We start from the raw sequence: 20,221 nt of genomic DNA, 5'->3' as shown, positions 1-20,221 counted from the left end.
TCTTGCTGCCACGTGGCTTCCACACTCAGAGCATTGCTGGGTTTGTGCTCGTATCAGTCTCTGCAGGTTGCTTAGCACCTGCCTTGCTGCAACTGCTGCTGAGGGAGGGGAGAGCAGATGAAGGCTTTGCTCAGGGAAATGCCTCAACCCTTCCAGCTCACAGCAACATGGGCTTGGTATTTACCATTTTTTTCTTCTGGCTGTCAGAATCCTCACTTTCAAAGTCTGGGTCATCCATAACAAATGAGAGCATCTGAGTAGCTATTGGTCCCTCTTGATCACTGTCAGACTCCTCAGGCTTCTCCTCTTTGACCACTTTCTGCCTGGAAGCAAGTCCCTTGCTTTGGGCAGGGGCCTTGGAGGCCTGGGCTGCTGCTGTGGGGGCAGCAGCAGGAGCTGCCAGGCTCGTGTTGCCCTTGCTGCTGCTGTTTCGTTCAGACCCAGAACAGGGAGGTAAACTGTCAGGAGGCTTCGGGTCAGTTGCTTTGGTCAAAATTGCTTCACTCTGGGGTTTCAGAGAATTTCTGGAAGACCTGAGAAGAAACAAGTCGTCAGAACCTGCCCACCCCCCTGTTCTGTGGAGCAAAGCACAGTTAACAGCTGAGTCTGCCTTGAGGGCTACATCATACATCCCACTGGGAAAGGCAGTGCATCCTATAGGGGTGTGGGGTCAAACCCACCACTGAGGCTGAGGATAACCCTCGTGTCCCTAACCCTCACACCACAGGATGTGGAGAACATGACCCAGCTCGTCATTCCCCAGCACAGGATGTGGTGAGTGACTCCAATCCCTTCACCTTGATGCTCTCCTCCCCACACCACCACAAACAGCCACTCTGGTGCTCAGTTCCAGGCCCTTGTTCAAACTGGAGGAAAAGCAGATAGATGTTTCCATGCAGAACCCAGTGTCTCAGTGGACAGGACACACAGCAGTTACAGTAACTAAATCCCCAGCTCACAGCTGAAGAACAGGCAGACAAAGACACTGAGACTTCCCAGAGGCCACACAAAGTCAGTGGTAGGATGGAGGAGAAGTCCAGGTTTGCCAGCACAACCCCACACTTCAGTCTGTGCTCTGTACCTTTTTTGTTCCTGCTCTGTGTTTTTGTCTCCATCAGATATAAGGGTGACCTTAGAGTCCTTCACCTCTTCCTCTTCCTCCTCCTCACTGGAGAGAGTGATGTTCTTGCTGGGCACCCGCTCTGCTGCCAGCATTGGTCTGCTGAGGATTTTGTCATCCAGATCCAGGTCATCTTGGAAACCTGCTACCATGGGGTTCCCTCCAGGCACCTCTCCATCGCTGCAACACAGAGAGTGATCAGACACCACACCTCAGGAGGTGCTGGACAGACCTGCCTCCCCCTGCACAAAGACTGAGACTGGCCTGGCTTGTACAGCCAAATTCAGGGCACACATCCCCAGCCTGGGGGCAGCTGAAGATTAAAGGGCTGGAACACCTCTGCTCAGGAGACAGGCTGAAAACTGGGATAGTTAAGCCTGGAGAAGAGAAGGCTCTGAGGAGACATTAGAGAACCTTCCAGTGCTTAAAGGGGCTCCAACTGGGCTGGAAAGGGACTCTGAACAAGAGCCAGGAGGGACAGGATGAGGGGAATGGCTTTAAGCTGAAGGTGGGCAGGGTTAGACAGAACACCTGGAAGGAATTATTCCCTGGGAGGGTGGGGAAGCCCTGGCACAGGGTGCCCAGAGAAGCTGTGGTTGCCCCTGGATCCCTGGAAGTGTTCAAGGCCAGGTTAGACAGAGCCTGGAGTAACCTGTGATAGTGGAAGGTGTCCCTGCCCATGGCAGGGGGTGTCACTGAATGGGCTTTAAGGTCCTTTCCAACACAAATCAGTTGGTGATTCTGTGATTCTGTGCACTGTCAGCCTTCCCCTGCCACTGCCCAGCTCAGGCTGGACCTGCTCCCTGCAGGCTGCAGCAGTGGCATGAGCCCTGCCCCAAAAGGGCCACAGCAAGGATGTGTCACAGAGCAGCTGCTGCCCCTCAAGCTGGAAATGAGCGGCTGGAGAAGGTGAGCCTCAGAGCAGCCTGGGGCCACAGCTCCATCAGAACATGGAGCTCCATCCACCATGCAAGGACTGGTCAGTCAAACCATGGGAACTGCCTGTCTTCATCCCCACATCCTGTAATTACACCTGATCATACACTCCCACTGCTGTGGGAGTTCACTAGCAGCTATCAGCTTCCTAGAATCATTTCTGCTCCTGTGGTGCTCCGTGAAGCAGGCAGATACACTGGCACCATAGCCAAGCTTTAACATTGCCCAAATTAAATTAACCAAAGGACACACTACCAGAGTGGGGATTCTGTCAGCCTCCCTGGATGTAGCACAGTTCTGTGTTCAGAGGCAGCTTGAGAGAGTTTTGTAGCTGAAACTGAGGATTTTTGTCTGAATGTCCCTAGGACTCAATTTTAACACTTGCTGGAAAATTAGCTCATGTCAGGAATACAGATATTTTCCGCAGGTCCAGTTGATGAGCCTTTGCCATCACTTTTCCTTGTTTCATCCACAAGAGATACCCAGTTCCCTCCTGATAACCCCACACACAATGGTGCCACCTGCACTGTACAAGCACATCCTTCGTTTTACACAGAGACAAAAAACATATTATAGCTTGGAACAGGTAAGATTCTAGAGACATAAACAAAACCCTAAAATCCTTTAACTGAAGTAGGTGGTGTTCCCAGTCACTGGCATCACTGGCACAGGACAAGCATTGGAAGACAGTTGAGTAGAGTATGGTGTGCTGGTGAGATGAGTCATACCCTAAATACAGTGGGGATGATGGCAACTGCTCACTCTGGCTCCTCTACATGCCTGGGTACTGCTTGACAAGACAGTTTTAAAGAGTTAATACATCTGCCAACAGACAATGGAGTTGTTTGTGACAATGGGACACCACAACGATGACATCTGGCACAGCTCAGTGATCACAACCAGTGCTTGTCTGGGCTGGAGTGCAAAGACCAGGGCCAGCATCAGCTGTCCCTCTGCTCTTGGCATGGATCCCTCTGTTCTCAGGACCTGCCTGCAGTGCTCTACTGAGCAGGGCCAGGCTGCTGAAGAGCCCCTTCATCACTAACACTGCTGCTCTCACACCATGCCAGGACACACAGCCCAGCCGCACAAAGGAGAGGAAAACTGGTGCCCAAGCAGCCCCCGAGGCTGGAGGAACGACAAGTAAATGATTCCTGAGGGTTTCAAAGCACTGGCAGGGTTTCCTCTTGAAATGCACTGAAAATAAAATGGAGTTGCATCCTAAAAATGGCAGGATATTATTCTGAACTAGACAGACTGCCTTTCTTTAACACATCACTGCTCTATTAGGCACAGGGCCTCTTAAGAGATTGCTGCCCCTGTCCTTCCACACTCCACACAGACCTGCAGCCTTTCCAGCTTTCCCAGTCCGAATGGGTGTGCACCCCCACGTGCACATCCCCTTGCCAAAGTGGGTCACGTCCCTTCGCAGTGAGATCCCTGCCTCCATCTCCGGCCAACTCGGATCGCTGAGCGACAGCGGAACAGCAGAGCACTGGAGTGAATATACATCAGGAAAAATATCACTGCTGCAGCATAAACAGGCTCTGACAAGGGAAAACTAGGATCAGCTTGTGGTCCTGAGCTTCCAGTTGGGTGGAAGGCAAAGCAAGGAAACCCAAGCACATTGCACCACTCCCTCCAGTCCTTGAAGCAGCGCCAGGCTGGCATGAGCGCTGAGCTGGATGTCTGCAGGTGCAGGTACCCCCCCAAAATGATGCTGCTCACTGAGGTCTGCTCTGAGCTGGTGACCACAGAGCCTGCTGGGGTGTCCTCTGTGAGCCTCTGGTGTGTCACAGATTGGCTGCTGGGGAGGAAACAAACCCTGCTACAACCTGAGCTCACAGCCTCAGACCTGGCTGGGCCATGTTCCCTCGGCCCTGGGAGCTCAAGGGCTCTTGCTCCATCCCTTTTTGGGGCCAAAGGAAGAGAAAAAACCCAAGCCCTAATAAAGCAGATAAGCTGAGGGAATCCCACGCTGAGAACCACAACATGCCATTGAATAAACCCCAGGACTCCACTGCAGGCCTGGGGCATGCCAAGTTGAACAAGGTGCCCCTGCTGCACCTTGTGTGAGAGGCAGGCTCTTCTGAAAATTTCTTGTTAAACCAAGAAAAATATCTCAGCTCTGCCACAGCCACAAGCAAGACGCTTTATAGGCCAGCATGCTGCCAGCAACCACCACTTTTTTTTTAATAAAACATCCATGTGTTCTGTCATCACATGGGATGATGATTCAGGCTGACCTGCATTACACAGGCATTGAGTCTCACACACAGCAGTGATTTAAAGTTGCTGTGGTTGAAGTAGAGAACACTGGGTCATGACAAAGATATCAGAAGATGCAGAATCCACCGTATTCCCAGATAAGCAGTGTCAGCGCTTAATTACTCTCCTGGTTAGTGTTGATGACAAGAGGCAGCAAGCAAGGAGTATTCTGAGCAAAGGGAGACAGCCTGAGAGCCTGCTTTCAGACAGCTTGCTGCACATCCTCTTGTCTGAGCAGCTCAGTATATACAATCCCCTTTCCTTTTTTTCTGGCTAAAAAACATCAAAGCCAGGAGAAGAAAAAAAGAGAAAAAAAAAAAGAAAATCCAGCTTATGGTATAAGCACAGCTCTGCCATTTTGAGGAGATAATTATAGAATCACAGACTGGTTTGGGTTGGAAGGGACCTTAAAGCTCAGCTTGTTCCAACCCCCTGCACTGAGCAGGGACATTTTCAACTGGATCAGGTTGCTCAGAGCCCTGTCCAGCTGGACTGGGAATGTTTCCAGGGATGAGGCATCCACCACTTCTCTGGGCAATCTGTACCAGGGCCTCACTACCCTTGCTGTAAAAAACTTCTTCCTTATACCTAGTCTGAATCTCCCCTCTTTTAGTTTAAACCCACCATTTCTTGTCCTATTGCAATAGGCCCTGCTAAAACCTCTGTCTTCATCTTCCCTTAAATACTGAAAGGCTGCAATAACATCTCCCCAGAGCCTTCTCTTCTCCAGGTGAACACCCCCAGCTCTCCCAGCAGTTTCTACATCCTCCTTAGCCCTCAGGGCTGGAGGCAGCTCTGCAGGTGGGGTCTCACCTGAGCAGGGCAGAACCACCTCTCCCCTGCTGCCCATGCTGGGGCTCAGCCCAGGGCACAAGGGGGGTTTCAGGGCTGGGACAGGTCCAGCTCTCATCCACTGACACCCCCAAGTCCTTCTCCCAATCCCTTCACTCTCCAGCCTGGATTGATCCCAGAGGTTGCCCCAGCCCAGGTGCAACAACTTGAGCTTGGCCTTGGCGAACCTCATGAGGTTTCCATTGGCCATTTCTCGTGCTTTCCAGGTTCTGGATGATATCTCATCCTTCAGGAGTGTCACCCACACCACTCAGCTTGCTGCTGTTGATAAACCTGCTGAAGGTGCCCTCGATCCCCCTATATCATGGATGAAGTCAGTGTCCCAGTACAGATCCCAGGGGACACCACCCATCTTCAACTGGACATTCCATATCATCCATCAGATGATATGTCTCATTTGTGATATATCTCTCTGTGTCTCTCCAATTTAGTGAGAAAATGCTGGGAAGAAGCCCTAGACACAGAGAAAAAGAAAGGCACCCCCTAGGAGCTTTTTGGACTCTGCAGGCAACCATGCAGTGACACTGTCAAAGGAGCATGATTTTCTCCAGCCTTCTTTCCAGAATCTCACAGAGCTATGGAGTGTCCCCAAGTGTCCTCCACCAAACACCAAACCCCTTTATAGTGCCTCAGGAATGACATTACCAGGTCACAGAGGAGCCTGGCCATACTTTGTGCCTCTGCAGAAGGAAAATATTCATTAAGCAAAACATAATATCTCTGCAAAGTGCACTATGTTCCAGAAGGAAAATATCTCAAATGATTTGCTGTGTTCAGCCAGAAGGAAAATCCCTCCCTGACAACAAAGGGCCAGTGGTTTAATCTGAGCACAAAGCAAGACAGCAACACCAGGAAAGTGATAATCAGCTTTTCCTGATGTTCCCCCTTCCCAGGGAGCAGTGTCTGTCACTAAATGGGAGACAGTGAATGCTATGACTGGCCATAGCACAGCCAGAAAGCCCCTGGGGCAGCTAACTGCTCTGGCATCACTGAATGGTTGCACCACGTTAGCCAGGCTGCACATCCAGTGTGTCCCCGTGCCACCCTCCCTTCTTTACCTTTCACTATCCACACGGTGCTTGGCCTGTGGTTTCCCTTTGTCCTTCTGTGGTGTTGGCTCTTCCAGAAAGCTGTGGTCCAGGCTGTCCTCAGGAACAAAGTCCTCCACACTCTGTACCTTGGCAGGGGCTGCAGGGTGCTGGGGAGGAGTGGCAGCAGCAGGATCTGCATTAGCAACAGGAGTTGTAAAACATGGGTGTCACCACAAGCAAGACAGAAATTGGCTTTTTCCAGATCTGTGCTGCCATGAGGCAGGACCTTGGCTCCACAGTGAGGGAAGAGAAAGGTTATGAACAGGATATAAAACAGCCCAGAGTCTGACATGAAGGACTCACAGATCATGGCTGCTGGGGTTTAGAATGCGCCAGGCTGACCCAGGCTCTGGGTAGACTGAAAACCTCCCTGGCAAGGGCTGGCTCTGCTCTCCAGGGAATGCTATGGCTGACTGCACCACAGGTTTTACTACACCTGTGCTATGTGCACTGCTCCTGGGGGATGTCCCTTCACTGTTCTCTTACCTCTTCCAGACTGTTCAGTTCACCCTCTCCTATCCTCTTGCTTTTTTCATCTGTAACTGTCCATGGCAGAACTGTTCACATTGTGCTTTTGGATGTTCTGTGTAAACAAAAGCTCAAGAGCCACCTCAAATAGAGACTGACTTTAATACAGTTTATTTGTAGAAACACCTTTACCCATCTTCAAGGTATCAGGATGAAAACCCATGAATTAGCATAACTAACAAGCCTGAAGTGATTAACCTTTCCAGAATTTGCAATACTCAATGTTTTTCCTCTGCTCATGCTGCACTTCACATCTAGACTTTTCTTTTAGGTAAAACAAGACTTGTGCCTTTTTTTTTTAAATTTTGCTATCCTTAGCACACACAACTTTCAGATCACTTTTGCATACAAACACTACCTCTAATGCCACAGAGTAGCATTGGTGTAAGCTAAACCACAGCCAAAAGAATTACTACTCCAAGACTTCACAAGAAAGCTTAAATAGCAGCTCCCAGAAAAACCAAGTATTACTTGGTAACAATGGTTTTTCAGCTGCCTTCCAGTGAATTGGTCCCTGGGTACATTCCAGTGGAGGTGCACACCCTTTGCACGCTACTGAAACCTTGCAACACTGACACATTAGCTCTTCCTGGCTGCCTTTTGCAACTGCCCCTAAGCATTCTGAGATATCAGGGATGAAAGCCACAAGCCCAAGGCAGTTGTCAAGCTAAGAGTTAAAAAAAGAGAAGAAAAAGAAAACCCCCAAACCTAATCACTGTAACACTGGTAGTAGACCACTTGTCTTTTTTTCTACAGATTAAAATGACGTTGTTTTTTTTTTGTTGACAAGGAATTTCTAACATCTGCTCCACTCTTTGGTTTTTGTTTTGTTGTCTCTGGGTACGAAGAGTCATAAACAAACCAAAATGGGTGCATTGTGTTGTATCTGGGAAGAGGCATAGGATGCAGAACACTGTGTGCAGATCTAAAACCAGACCATTCCAACATCTGAAATTGCAACCCGTGTCCCCAGCACCTCCTCCTTTCTCTCCGTGGGTGTCTCAGGAGCACTGTAAGCCAGTGTGAGAGGGAAAGTATTTCCAAAGGGTGACTCAAACCATGTCATGATTTTTAGGCAGTGCCAGCTCTGCAGCTCCAGTTAGTTCCACAAAACAAAGTGAATGTGACAGGCAAATTATGGTCCAGATCAGTAAAATTACATGCAACAAACCCTTGATGCCTCTGCCTGGCACTCTTTGTGGCAGGGTCTGGAGCAGGGGCCATGCTGCTCTGCCAGGTACCAGTGCTGAGGCAGCAGCCAAGGGCTCTCTCCTCCCAGACCAGCTCTGAAGGAGCACATTTCCCCAGAGGGGAATCTGCTGCAGAACCTGCACCTACGTGACCATTTCTGGCTGAATAACCCTTAAACTCAGCACTCTGCTTCTCTCCATTACGCACAGGAGCCCCTCTGGACCACCACATGTGTGCAAGGATGGCACTTCAAATTGCTTCTCTACTCATTTTTTTGCTATTCAAAAGGTATTTTTGCTCCTGGTATTTTATTTATTTTATTAAAGTCTCTCATGTTCGTTCAGGTTCTTCCTCTCAAGCATTCTACAGCCACCACCCAGCTGGCTGGGCACAGTCCCATCCAGCACAGAGACAAAGCAAATTGCTGATCAGGAGAAAATAGAGAATGACAGCCCAAGTCTCCCTGGACACCCGCTGCACATGCATGGCACCTATGGCCCTCACACACCTGTCTGCTCAGAAAAAATGAACAGAAAAAATGAAAACTGGGAGGCCTGTGGGTCCCACCCTGCCAGGACAGGGCACCAGCACCTACCTGTCTGGGCAGGAGCGGGCTCGGCCGCAGGGGATGTCCCGAAGAGGCGCGCGATGATGCCACGCCTGGGCGGGGGGGCTGCGGCCAGGGGGGCTGCGGAGGGCGGGGGGGGCTGCGGGGCCTCGGCTGCAGCTCCTGGTGACAAGGATGGGGCAGGGTCGGGAGAGATGGTGGCGCTTGTGACAAGTGGCAGCGGCGGCTGGGGGGTGCCGGGGCTGGAGCTGCCTGTCGATGTGGAGCTTGGAGGTACGATGGGTGACTGGGAGCCAGAGGAGGGGCTCTGCCCGTTTGTTGCCAGTGGTGATGTGTGTCCTTGGCTTCGGGCTTCCATCATCTCCAGGAAGCTGTGGGGAAGATAAATTACAAATAATAGGAATGATGAATCACAGAATCCCAGACTGGTTTGGGTTGGGAGGGACCTTAAAGTTCATCTCATTCCAACCCCTGCCATGCACAGGGACACCTTCCAGTAGGCCAGGTTTCTCCAAGTCCAGCCTGGCCTTGGACACTTCCAGGGATCCAGAGGCAGCCACAGCTTCTCTGGGCAACCTATGCCAGGGCTTCCCCACCTCCACAGGGAAGAATTTCTTCACATCCAACCCTGCTCTCTGCCAGTTTAAAACCATTGCCCCTTGTCCTGTCACTACCTGCCATATAAAAAGTCCCTCTCTCTCCTTTATATAAGCCCTTTTCATCTGACTGATGGGAGAGTATGGGTCTGCTTCCAGCTGGGCTTGAGATCTGCTTCCAGTGACACTGTGACTCCCTGGGTCACAATAAATCTGGTTTACCCACATGAGCTGAACTCACCCCATCTGCATTGAGGTGTGGAGAATCCCAACCTGCTCTGCACTACAGGATGAAATCTATATTTGCAACGCTACTGGGAACTCCCTGAATAGACAGACTATAACAACAAAGGCTTGAAATGCAACCTGAAGTCAGTTGTTGTGATGTTGGCATCAGTTGGACATATGTCTCTAAAGGAGTAAGTGCTGTAGGAATGGTACATTTTTAGATTCTGCAGAAGAAATCACAGTACTCAGGAAAACTGCTATAATAACCTCCTTATCAGCCAAGAATGGATCTGAGGGGATAATCTTTGAACATCAAAAGAAAAGAGCTGCTCTGAGGGCTCAGAGAAGACTGATTTACCATTACCCTTCTTGCAGGGTGCAGATCCACATGCAGGCTCTCCCCTGCACACACTCCCCTTCTGTGTGAGAGGCCCTGGAGCCAAGCAGCAGGAGCTCTGGAGCAGGTTGTGGTTCTGGCTGCATTCCCGACTGGAAGAACATTAAAGCCTGTACCACTATAGAGACTGAAAAGCTCTTTCCTTCCTTTTCCAAAAGAAACCCAAGCCTAATGCAAGCCTCTCTCTGCAGCCTGCAGGGTCAGCAGCCTGTTTCACACACTGTGTGCAGAGAAATGTGGAAAGAGACAAGTTCTTGACATGAAATGGTCTGAAAAACAGCTCTGCCACATGCTGCACAGCTGGGAGATACAGAGAGGACACCCAAAGTGAAGGATCCTGTATAATATCCAGCACATCCCGATCTCGCCTCTCATTTCATTAAGCTTAATGAATTTGTGCACAGAGGCTCTGGATTCAGCTGGTTCTGCAAGACAGACTTTGGTTGTGCTCCAGGCAGTGAGAGTGTGAATGGAGAGCCTCCTCTGTCACACAGAGCATGACCTTGTTCTTCAGGGACCTGAGCCAGCCAGAACCTTCCCTGGACTGACTGCTGGGCAGAATGCAAACAGTGGAGGCTAAGAGACTCTAAGCCTTGAGATATGATTCCCTATCTAAAGGCAGGAACCCGATATACTGTTAAGGAACAAAATAATATACTTTGTGACCAGCAGTGTCTGGAGCCCTAGGGAACAATAGCCCCAGGAAGTTTTTACTTGGATTGGAAAACCAGCAGTCCTTCCTAAGTGACTGGCTAAAGTGGAGATCAAGGGCAGCACTAAAAAGCAGAATTAGTGAGGCAACATCAAGAGATAGAGACAAGATACAAGATAGAACTAGATGATCACAAGTAACAGAAATAAGAAGAAATTCAACAGTACAAACAAAATTGTCATCTACTCAGGGGTGAGGAAAAGTGTTCTTGCTCCTAGTTCTCCATATGAGAACGGCTGGGAAATAATCGCCTCGCTCATTCTGGAAATCTGGACTAAGGACTGCAATCCCAGCCATGCCAGAGCCTGGCTGTCACGTGCTGTCCCTTGATATCCACCCTATACCTGCCCTGATGCAGCTCCAGCCATTCCCTGGGTCCTACCCCTGATCACAGAGAACAGAGATTGCTGCTGCCCCTCCGCTGTCCCTTGTGAGGAAGCTGCAGACTGTCAAGGCACCTACATCAGCGACTGTGGTGGCCCCACTGATGCTTCCACCAGGATGCAGCCAACACTGTGTGCCTGTTCCACCCAGAACACTGGCTCCACCAACACGAGCTCCCAGCAGAGCTGAGCTCAGAGCACACGACGCAGCATCCAGTCCCCATCCTCCCTCTCCTAGGGCGAGCTGCGTGACAACACATTCCACTGAAAATGATGCATGGATTTGTCATACACGAGAGAAAACATAAAGGAGTTTAGCTCCTGCATTGAGCTCTGTGGAGACTGCATCAGATTGGTTTGGAAGGTGCACAATACATCACACATGCTGCAAGAACATAGCAGTGTGTGCTCAATACCTCTCTGTCGCTGTGCTCTCTTCCTGAGGAGGGGGGCCATGTCTCAGCATCCTCCAAGCAGGGTACCCACAGTGTCCATGGGGTGGGGAGGGCAAACCACAGAGCTCTGCAATTCAGCCCTCGTCCAACAAAGCAAAGGCTCTTTATCCCCAAACCCTGTGAATTGCCATGGCCTGCAAAGCTGATTGTGAGCTTTGCCTACATGCGATGTGCAACTTCTCAGCTCCACATCACATGTGCTGAGTGCTGAATTCTGCCATTCCTCCCCTCCCAGCTTTGATCCAGGGCTTCTGGAGAGCCAAAGAGGAGAGCTGAACCTGGGACTCCCAAGACCCACTCAGCGTTAAAGACTCCTGCCTCCCAACTGTGAGGAGAGATTAATCCCAGATGATTTACACGCACCCCTGTTCCTGTTTATAGCAACAGCAACCCTGGATGGAAGCCTGCAAGCACCCAGCAGCCAAGGTACTGCTGCCAGCAGCATTTGCTCTCCTCACTGTGCCAGGCTCCCTGTCTGTGAAACACCTAAATCACCAACACTGCCTGAAACCAGAATGAACAACCTCTGAGCCTCAGGTCACTGAGTCCCACCATTGAGGCAACTGGCTGACTCAGGTAGGATAAGATGATTGTACAGTGAAGATTTTGGATCAAGGAGACACAAAGATTATAGAGTCACATCAGGATACAGAATACGAAGCTCAAAGGGTAGTTAAAGCTGGACTCAACAAAGCACAGGAAACTCTTAACAATACCAGAGTATTTGGAGATTTACTGTATGTGGTTCTATCAAAGCTGCCCATTTTGGAAACAACCTGCTTTGTTCTGGGAAAGTAGCCAGCTCCAGAGGGAGGGAAGGCTGTGACTACCACCTGTTTCTCCTCCAGAAACACATGAAATTTAAGAGCTGGAGGAAAAAAATCCTGCTACATAACTGAAGTATAAAGAGTGTCATCCTTCCCTCCAGCACAACCAGACTGGGGCATAAAACACATGCAGGCTTTGTCTGCACCTGTGCTCCTGTACCTTTGTGACCTGTGGTGTGTGAAGGGCATAAAACCAGGAGACAGCAGGTTCTTTAGTAGGAAGATATAAATGGTAATTTGGGGACAGCACAACACAGACTCTTGCCCAAGCACAGCACTGAGGACAGCTGTGACACATGTGCTTCATGTCACCTCCATCAGATCCAACTAGACACGTGGGCCAAGCCCTGTGCTGTGACACCGGGGAAATCAGGGTGGTCTGACACTGGTTCTACCCGGGCTGCATGAACCAGCTCTGATGAGTTTTTATAGTTAGATCTTTTGTGAGGGAGGTGGGTGGAAAACCAGCACACATAAAATGCTGCCAGCAAGCTCGCAGTAATTTCCAGGATGGAGGTGTCTAAGCATCCTCCACACTTTGAAAATACTACATAATGCATGAATGCTTTCTCTGGCTTTACACACACTCCTCAGAGGCACAAGTGTGGCTGTTTTGGGAACACACCGGGCCAAAGCTGCCATGTGTCTGTTTCTTCTCAGATTCTATACAATCTGTCCATTCCTCATTCTATCCATCAGTCCTTTGGAAAAGGACTCACTCAGAACCTTACTGTGGAATAAACAGCTTCGTGCCCACACTGGACGAAGGACCAGGTCCTGCTAAAGCACAGGGTGAACTCACACCTGAGCACCTTCATTCCACTGGGATACAGAGACTGCAAATATACCATGCATGTCCAGGTGGGTCATCTGTCCTCATCCACAGGGGCTCCTTATTTGCCTTTCAATCCTTCCATTACAGACCAAGTAACAAGTAGAAAACATCCTCAAATTCCTGAATAATTTACTTGTGGTTGGACCTGCTTGCAAGAGGAGACTGTTATGCAATTTTAAAGATGAACATGCTCTGTGGGAACAAAAATTCATCAGGGCCTGAGGTTACTGTTGCTCTGCTCCCAGGGCGAACATAAAAAACACAAAAGGACTTGTTAGCCTCACAATTCCTAAAACTGTCAGTGCTCCTGTTCATTTAATTTTGGAGATGGGAACAGCCTCAAGTTTTTTGGCTCCTGATTCTAACGGGTATTTCATCTAACAAGAAAGGCTCTGGGTTACTTTATTAATTGTGAAAATGAAGATTAATTGGCTGGATGATATAATTTTAACTGGGATTAGTGAGGGCTAGATTTCCACATACTTGTTTTGGGCTCATTAAAGGTACTGCCCCAATCCCCCTAGCCCAAGTTCCTGAACGTGGAATCAATGGCCAAGAAGGTTTCAATTCCTGCTGTTGTCCTGTTTTCCACCTGCCAAAATGGATGCAGGAGGATAACTCCCTGCTTGATAAAATACAGGACATGCTCCATGTCCCCACTTCTCTAGCAAGACTGACTGATGGCAGGCTTAGATGCACTTAACGCAGCAGCCCCAGGAAACATGACCCAGATTGTCTCATTCCAGTACAGGCTGGCTCCTGACCTGTCTGATGACCACAAGGATTCACAGCAAGAAGATAAAAGTGGGGCAAAGGGAAGAGAAAGCCAGGAGTGGGTTTACTTTCCCAGCTGGTAATTCAGCCTGTAGCTGGTGTCATTCCAGACCTGTACTTCCATGCAGTGGAGGATAGCAGAGAACAGCTCCAGCAGCCGCTCCTCCTGCCTCTGTGTGGGTGTTACTCAGCACCACTGTCTTGCTGAAATTATGAGCTATGCTCAATGTGGAAAAAAACAACCTGGCAAATAAACCCCAGCCCCCAGCCAATGACTCTGCAGTGATTAAAGCTGTCCCTGCAGGGAACGTGTCTCCCCAAAGCAGAGTCCTCAGCAGGGCAGCCCAAAAGTCTGTCTGCAGTCGCTGGCCTGGCACCCACAGGGTGAGAGGAGACACCTCCAGTTGTGCCAGGGGAGGTTTAGGTTGGGTATTGGGGAAAATTTCTTCTCCAAAAGGGCTGTCCATCCCTGGCACCCTTCTGTGGGGGAAGGGGCACATTGAACATAAACAAGTTTTCCGTGAAAACAGAAGATGGGTACAATTAAAAACGGAGAAATTGAGCAAATTAGGTACAAATTCAGAACATCATAAAAGTCATTATTGTTTAATAAGAATTCAAGAACTCAAAAAGGGCTGAAATGTTCTTTTAGCAGCACTAAAAATGTAAAGTCTGAAAGCACAGGGACAGTACCAGAGGTGTGTCAGGTGGTGAGAAGCCTGACACAAGGAAAGAACGGGAAGCGGACCGTGTCTCCCCCAGGTACATCCAGGCAGTGGCTGCCCAGGCTGGCTTACGTAAGGTGGAAGAGGCAGCATTGTGTGCCACCTGGTGTTGTCTCTGGGATCCACATTTTGGATCAGTGACGTTTTGTCCTCAGGTTCCCTGCCTGCTGCAGCAGGAGGAAGAGTTTGTGTTCTCTTTCTGTTCTCACTGAGAAATACATCAAGGAGTTCAGAAGTGCTCAAAGGGAAGAGAAGACAGCAGTGTTGTTGCTATCACTTTCTGCTATCTTAAGACACACAATACACAGGTGTGCAACAGCCAGGAGAACCAGCTTGTGTGCTGAGCAGCTGAGGGATGGAAAATATCCCCTTCCAGCATTTTATCTACATCAGCATGTGCTGGCTCCAGGTGTGCTGCTCAGCCCCAGCTGCCCTGCCCTCCCCAGTCATGTGCTGGTAGGAACCAGACCGTTTCACAGGGATTCCCAGGTGCACGCTTTACTTCAGGTGATGCCATTCAAAAGCAACATTTTATCCAAAGGATCCCTGAATGTTACTCGCTAGACCCTTCAACCTGGCCATATGCCACAGCTGGGGCTGCCCAACATTCATGTGACACCCAAAGCAGTTAGAAAAGACAGCTCAGTGACATACAGTTCGTAGTTTTGGTCTTCAGTCTCTTGCTGCACTGACAGCTCCTCCAGAGTTGCATCAATATCCAGCTGATTTGTCTCCAGCTGCCGTAGCAACGTCTCCCTCTGAGGAAAGGAAAACAAGCTGGGTCTAAGCAGAAGGGCCACTGTAACAGATCTCTGTGCACTGAGATCCTGTGTCACCACTTCACCAAAGCAACACATCCAACAGGAGCCCTGGCCCTGATCATGGTGTCCCTTTAAATTCAGAGCACAAAGAGAAAGTGAATAAAAAGGAGATAATCCATAAAGTCTGTGTGTAAGAAGCATCTTGTTCTGTGAGCTGTTCTCAGCCATAAATCTGAAACGTGTTATTTCAGACACCACAGCACCAGCTACATTTGGGGAATGGATTCAGCTCCTGCAGAGATCAGTTGTGCAACCCATTCACTCAGGCCTTTGATGTTCCCCGTGCTAAATCAGCCCCTCTGGGGGCAGGACCCAGCTGATGCAAAGCCTCCCAATTTTTTTTGCTCTCAGGGTAGATGAGGGAGCACAACCTGTCAACTCAGTTACATTTCAGAAATCCTTGCCCCTCTGCCTCCAGCTGCTGTTCCACAGATGGGGGACAAGCATCCTAGCCCATTTCCAGTGGGCCATAAAGTGAGTTGACTGCACTAATGTAACCCAGGACTCAGTCCTTCCTTTCCCACAGAACTCAAACAAAAACCTCAGCTGAGAGGAAGAGCTGGCTTAACTGATTCCCTCCTCCCGACATCCAGACGGCAGCAAGGAGAGATCAATAACCACAGACACAGGCAGCTCCCTCAAGGGCTGCAGGGCTGACACGGCATCCACTCCTGCAGAAACATCATTCCCAATCCCCTGGACAAGACTAGAGCTGTCCATGGTGCAAATCCTGCCCACAGCCCCATCCCCTGCACACAGCTGGCCACTGGCCATGCCAATCAGCTCAGCTCCCAAATTCTGGAGTCAAAAGCCATGATGCTCGGTGCCTGAGGGCATCAATCCTCCCTCTCCCACTGCCTATGGTGGCACAGAGCAGGGCCAGCTTGTGCTGAGTTGGGTTGGTGAGTCCCAGCCCTGCACAGTCCCCATTACAGCAGGTCTGTGGTGCCACAGCTTGCATTCCTGCCCAGGCAGAAGGACATGCAAGAGAAACCCCAGGCTTCCTCCAAATTGCCAAGGTTTTTGCTTTAATAACTGCCTTATCCTCCAAGTACATTTCAGCTTGCACTGACAAATATTTTTGAAGGCTAGCATCAATAACCATGGTGAATTCTTAATTCCCTGACACTTGAACGCACTGCAGATAGATCCCATCAGATTAAAAGCCCAAAAGGAAATCTATTACACAATTCCCAGAATAAAATCCACCTGAGAAGACAAACATTTGCATGAAGCGATGGTGCTCAGTCTCTACATGCACATGCTGCTGGCATTATGGTTTCATAGATGTGACAACTTTGAAGCTATCAAGACACTGCACAGGTCTGAAGAGCAACCAACTCCTCTGGCTCACACAAACCACACCAAGTGCTGTGCTCTGGGGAATGGTCACAGCACAGCCTGAGCCCTCCATGGAGCAACTGATTTATATCAAATTCTACTATGACTGAAATCAGCAAAAAAGCTTTAAGTATTTCTTATTTTGTACCATAAGACTAGGTGATTCATCACAGCTGATAACCTTAATTTACTGGAAGACACAGCCCTTCTTGAAATTTAAGGGTGTCTGTGATCATTTAAGCTAATTTACTGTTTCCAAGGCATATAGAGTCTTCATGTTTAACTTTGCCATTGTGTTAAGAGCTTGGAGCATTCTCTTTGCTGAGTAATTTTTATTCATCGTTTTCAAGTGCTCTCTGCAGATGAAAACTTGACTTTAATTAACATGTATGCATGGAATTATGAAGTCATTACTTAATGACAATTCCTTTGTTGTCATTTACAGACAAGAAAGATTCAGCAAAATATGCAATTCATATTTAAAGTTGCTACACTAATCAGAAGTACTAATAAGGATTGTAGAATTCAAATTCTAGATTTTAAAATTCAAGAAAATCAAGATCTCAGTAGTAGATATCTACTATATTATATATATATTATATAATGTTTTACATTATTCATGCAGTATAAGCAAAAATGAGACAAAGAAGGGCAAGTCTGCTGCTTCTTTGTCCCCAGTTTCCTAAGACAGGTGAAATACATGCTGAGCAAATTAGCTGAACAAACAGAGACAGAAGGGCCACTGCTCTCCAGCGCTTACCTTAGGCTCCTTGATAATGACTTTAATTAGACTTGCCTTACACTTTGGCACTGAGACATACACCAGTTTTATGTATTTCAATTTTCACAGACCACAAAAAATCAAGAATATATATTTAATAAAAAGAGAGTTGCAATCAATTTTGTACAAATTCATCACTACAAGCAAACTTCCAAATACTTTAAAGAAAAAAATTATTTTACCACGCTGGTTAATAAAATATTAAAGAAACAGCTTATTTTTTGCAATGACCCAAAAGAAGAGAATAAATCATGTGCTAGAGACCAGTGCTTTGGCTGAAAGCCACTTGCAAGGGCTTCCTGGGAAAAGGAGATTTCAGCTGTCTGCAGAATCCTGTCTCCTTCCAGCGCAGCATCTGATGGCCCCCCATTTGTGGGCCACCAGCAATACCTACAGCTAAACTGCATCCTCAGGTTTGCCAATCCTGCCCCTGGAAATGAACTGATAAATAATTGAAGAGCTCAGGCCAGCAGAGAGAATGTGCTCTGTACTGGGGGTATGGATTTCAGCCCCTGCATTCTCCATGGGAGATGCATTACTGTAAACTGAGCACGGGAATGTGCTGCTGAAAACCACACAGTGACCCCAACCCTGCTGAGGGACAGCCTGGGACCTCGGACACAGCTGGACCACTCTGCCCTGGAAAGCTGTGGAGGGCAGGCTGAGGGACACAGAAACCTCTGAGGCTGATCAAATCCTATGTGCATTTCATACTGGGCACCATCCCGCTCCTTTAGACACTTCAATTACTGGTGAAACATAACCAAGATCATGCCTGGGTTTTTCCCATCAAATGGAAAACAATGACATAACATGACACATGACCTCAAAAAGCAGAAGTTACTGATCCCAAAGGACCCCTGTAGGATCACCCCAAAAGCTGATCTTCTAAAGGCCTACAGATGAGAATCCCACCCTCTCCAGCCTTTGCCCTTCCCTCTTGCTCTCCCAAGAATCCTCAGATACAAAGGAAATACAAGATTGGATGCATGTGAACAAGATCCAAGCACATGGATCTCATATTTAATGCCTTTTATTAGGGCAAACATTTTCAGCAAACAGAGGTTCCTGAACTACTCAGATAATGGCCAAATCTCATCTGAGTTTTAACTGAACAGAACTGAAATCCAAAGTTTAACAAATGTGTGTATTTCACATTTTTGACTTGGAAACTGCACCACTGGATCCCATTTTCATGCCAGTGAAAATGGAGCCTTTCTATAGTGGTCAGCACTGGGACACTCAGCACAGCTGACCTCTTGCAACCAGAGACATGTTTGAGTCAGACATAGGCACTAATGTTCTGACATAATTTTATTATACCAACTTTAATGAAAACAAGAATCTACTCAGGATCCTTTAACAGCAAATGAAACCTCAAATACCAAATTCCTGCTTTAGAGTGGAAGCAAATCCAATTTGCCCCACACACCCAGCACATCAGGATAACATCCCTGCCTTACCTGTAGCTGCAAGAAGGGGATGTTGAAGAACTTGTGCAAGTACTTGAGGCCAAAGCTGTTCTTCATGGAAGACTCAGCATAGCGAAAATAGGAGGAGCCGGGAGGCCTGTGCCAAACAGAGAGGAGAGCACACCCTGCACAGGACTGAGTAACACACCATCAGCCCCCCAACAAGCCAGCCCCCCACCCTCAAATGCAGCCCAGAGGGTCTTTCTGCTTGGACTCATTATTTTGTGCACAGCCAAAGTTCACAGTGAAGGCTGGCAGAAGGTGGATGTTGGTGTGTGACAGTGTCATGTGCCCGCCAGGCTAAGAAATACTCTGTCAGGACACTGGGATGTTGGTTTCCTAAACTGGGGATTCACAGCTTTACAAGCTGTTCATTTCACAGTGAAGGTTTTTGTTTTAAAACCACAACAGGACTGACAAAAATAATATATATTAATTAATTTGTAAAGAAATTATTTCATTATGGATGAAGTCTTAAAACTGACATCATTTCTTTGTACCTGACACAGGCCTAAACAAATAAGAGATGAGGAAAATGAAAAAAAAAAGCCTTAAAATCATAAAACTATATAAAAAGGTAAAATCTACTGAACCTTGACCAACAAATACTATTTTATAGCACATAACAGAGCACCTCAGATTGGCAAACAATCTGCTCCGGATCAAAGGGCCCATGGGATCAGCAAATGCTCGGGGAGCTCTGGGAGCCCAAGGCTGGTGCAGGACAAAAGACACACGTGACAAGGGTGTGAAACATGGCAGTGACACGGTTACTGAGGCTGCTGCCCTGCCCAGTGACCTCTCACCTGTTCAGGTTGTCAATGAGGTCCCGCACGTCACCGGGCAGGATGACCCGGTGCTCCCCCATATCCCGGTAATTCCCAAGCACACACACTGGAACGTGGGTCGGCACTTTAGGAAGCTCCCTCAGAATATAGTTAAATGTCCTTCATCAGAGGGGAGAGACAGAGGCAGATGAGTGGGAACATTCTTCTGTTAGCAGTTTCATGCACAAATCACAAAGCAAAAAAAACAGTATTTTTTTTTTTCCCCAAATCCTTCTAAGTCTGTGGCTTCTTTACCCTGTCAGAGAAATAGATTAACCCACAATATGTTTGGATGATTCTTTATTCAAAAAGAACTTCAACAGCTCAATAAGCCACTTTCACCAGAACCCTCACATCTCCTACAGCAATCTCAGTCCTGCAAAATGGTGTAGGTCAGCAGAAGGAAAGGATTCCCTCCCTTCAGCTGTCCACCAGCTCACTGACCCACACCAAACCTGAAAACAACAAATATACAAAAATAAATACAAAGCAG

General features: G+C 48.3%; 1 protein-coding gene across 1 annotated transcript in view; it reads right to left on the bottom strand.

Moving 5' to 3' along the window:
• Positions 1-20,221, bottom strand: part of RABL6 (RAB, member RAS oncogene family like 6) — a 37,879-nt gene that overhangs the window by 6,521 nt on the left and 11,137 nt on the right. Inside the window, exons 6-12 of the mRNA XM_058853356.1 lie at positions 19,708-19,848; positions 18,893-18,998; positions 15,141-15,244; positions 8,582-8,925; positions 6,235-6,400; positions 1,082-1,300; positions 185-533 (exon numbers count right to left, since the gene is read on the bottom strand). Of these exons, the coding sequence (XP_058709339.1) occupies positions 185-533; positions 1,082-1,300; positions 6,235-6,400; positions 8,582-8,925; positions 15,141-15,244; positions 18,893-18,998; positions 19,708-19,848 (1,429 nt within the window). The remainder of the gene's footprint in view (positions 1-184; positions 534-1,081; positions 1,301-6,234; positions 6,401-8,581; positions 8,926-15,140; positions 15,245-18,892; positions 18,999-19,707; positions 19,849-20,221) is intronic.

This window comes from Poecile atricapillus, chromosome 20 (assembly GCF_030490865.1).
Source record: "Poecile atricapillus isolate bPoeAtr1 chromosome 20, bPoeAtr1.hap1, whole genome shotgun sequence".
Classification (NCBI taxonomy): Eukaryota; Metazoa; Chordata; class Aves; order Passeriformes; family Paridae; genus Poecile; species Poecile atricapillus.
Note: the sequence above shows the minus strand (reverse complement) of the source record. Positions and strands in the feature narration are given on the sequence as shown.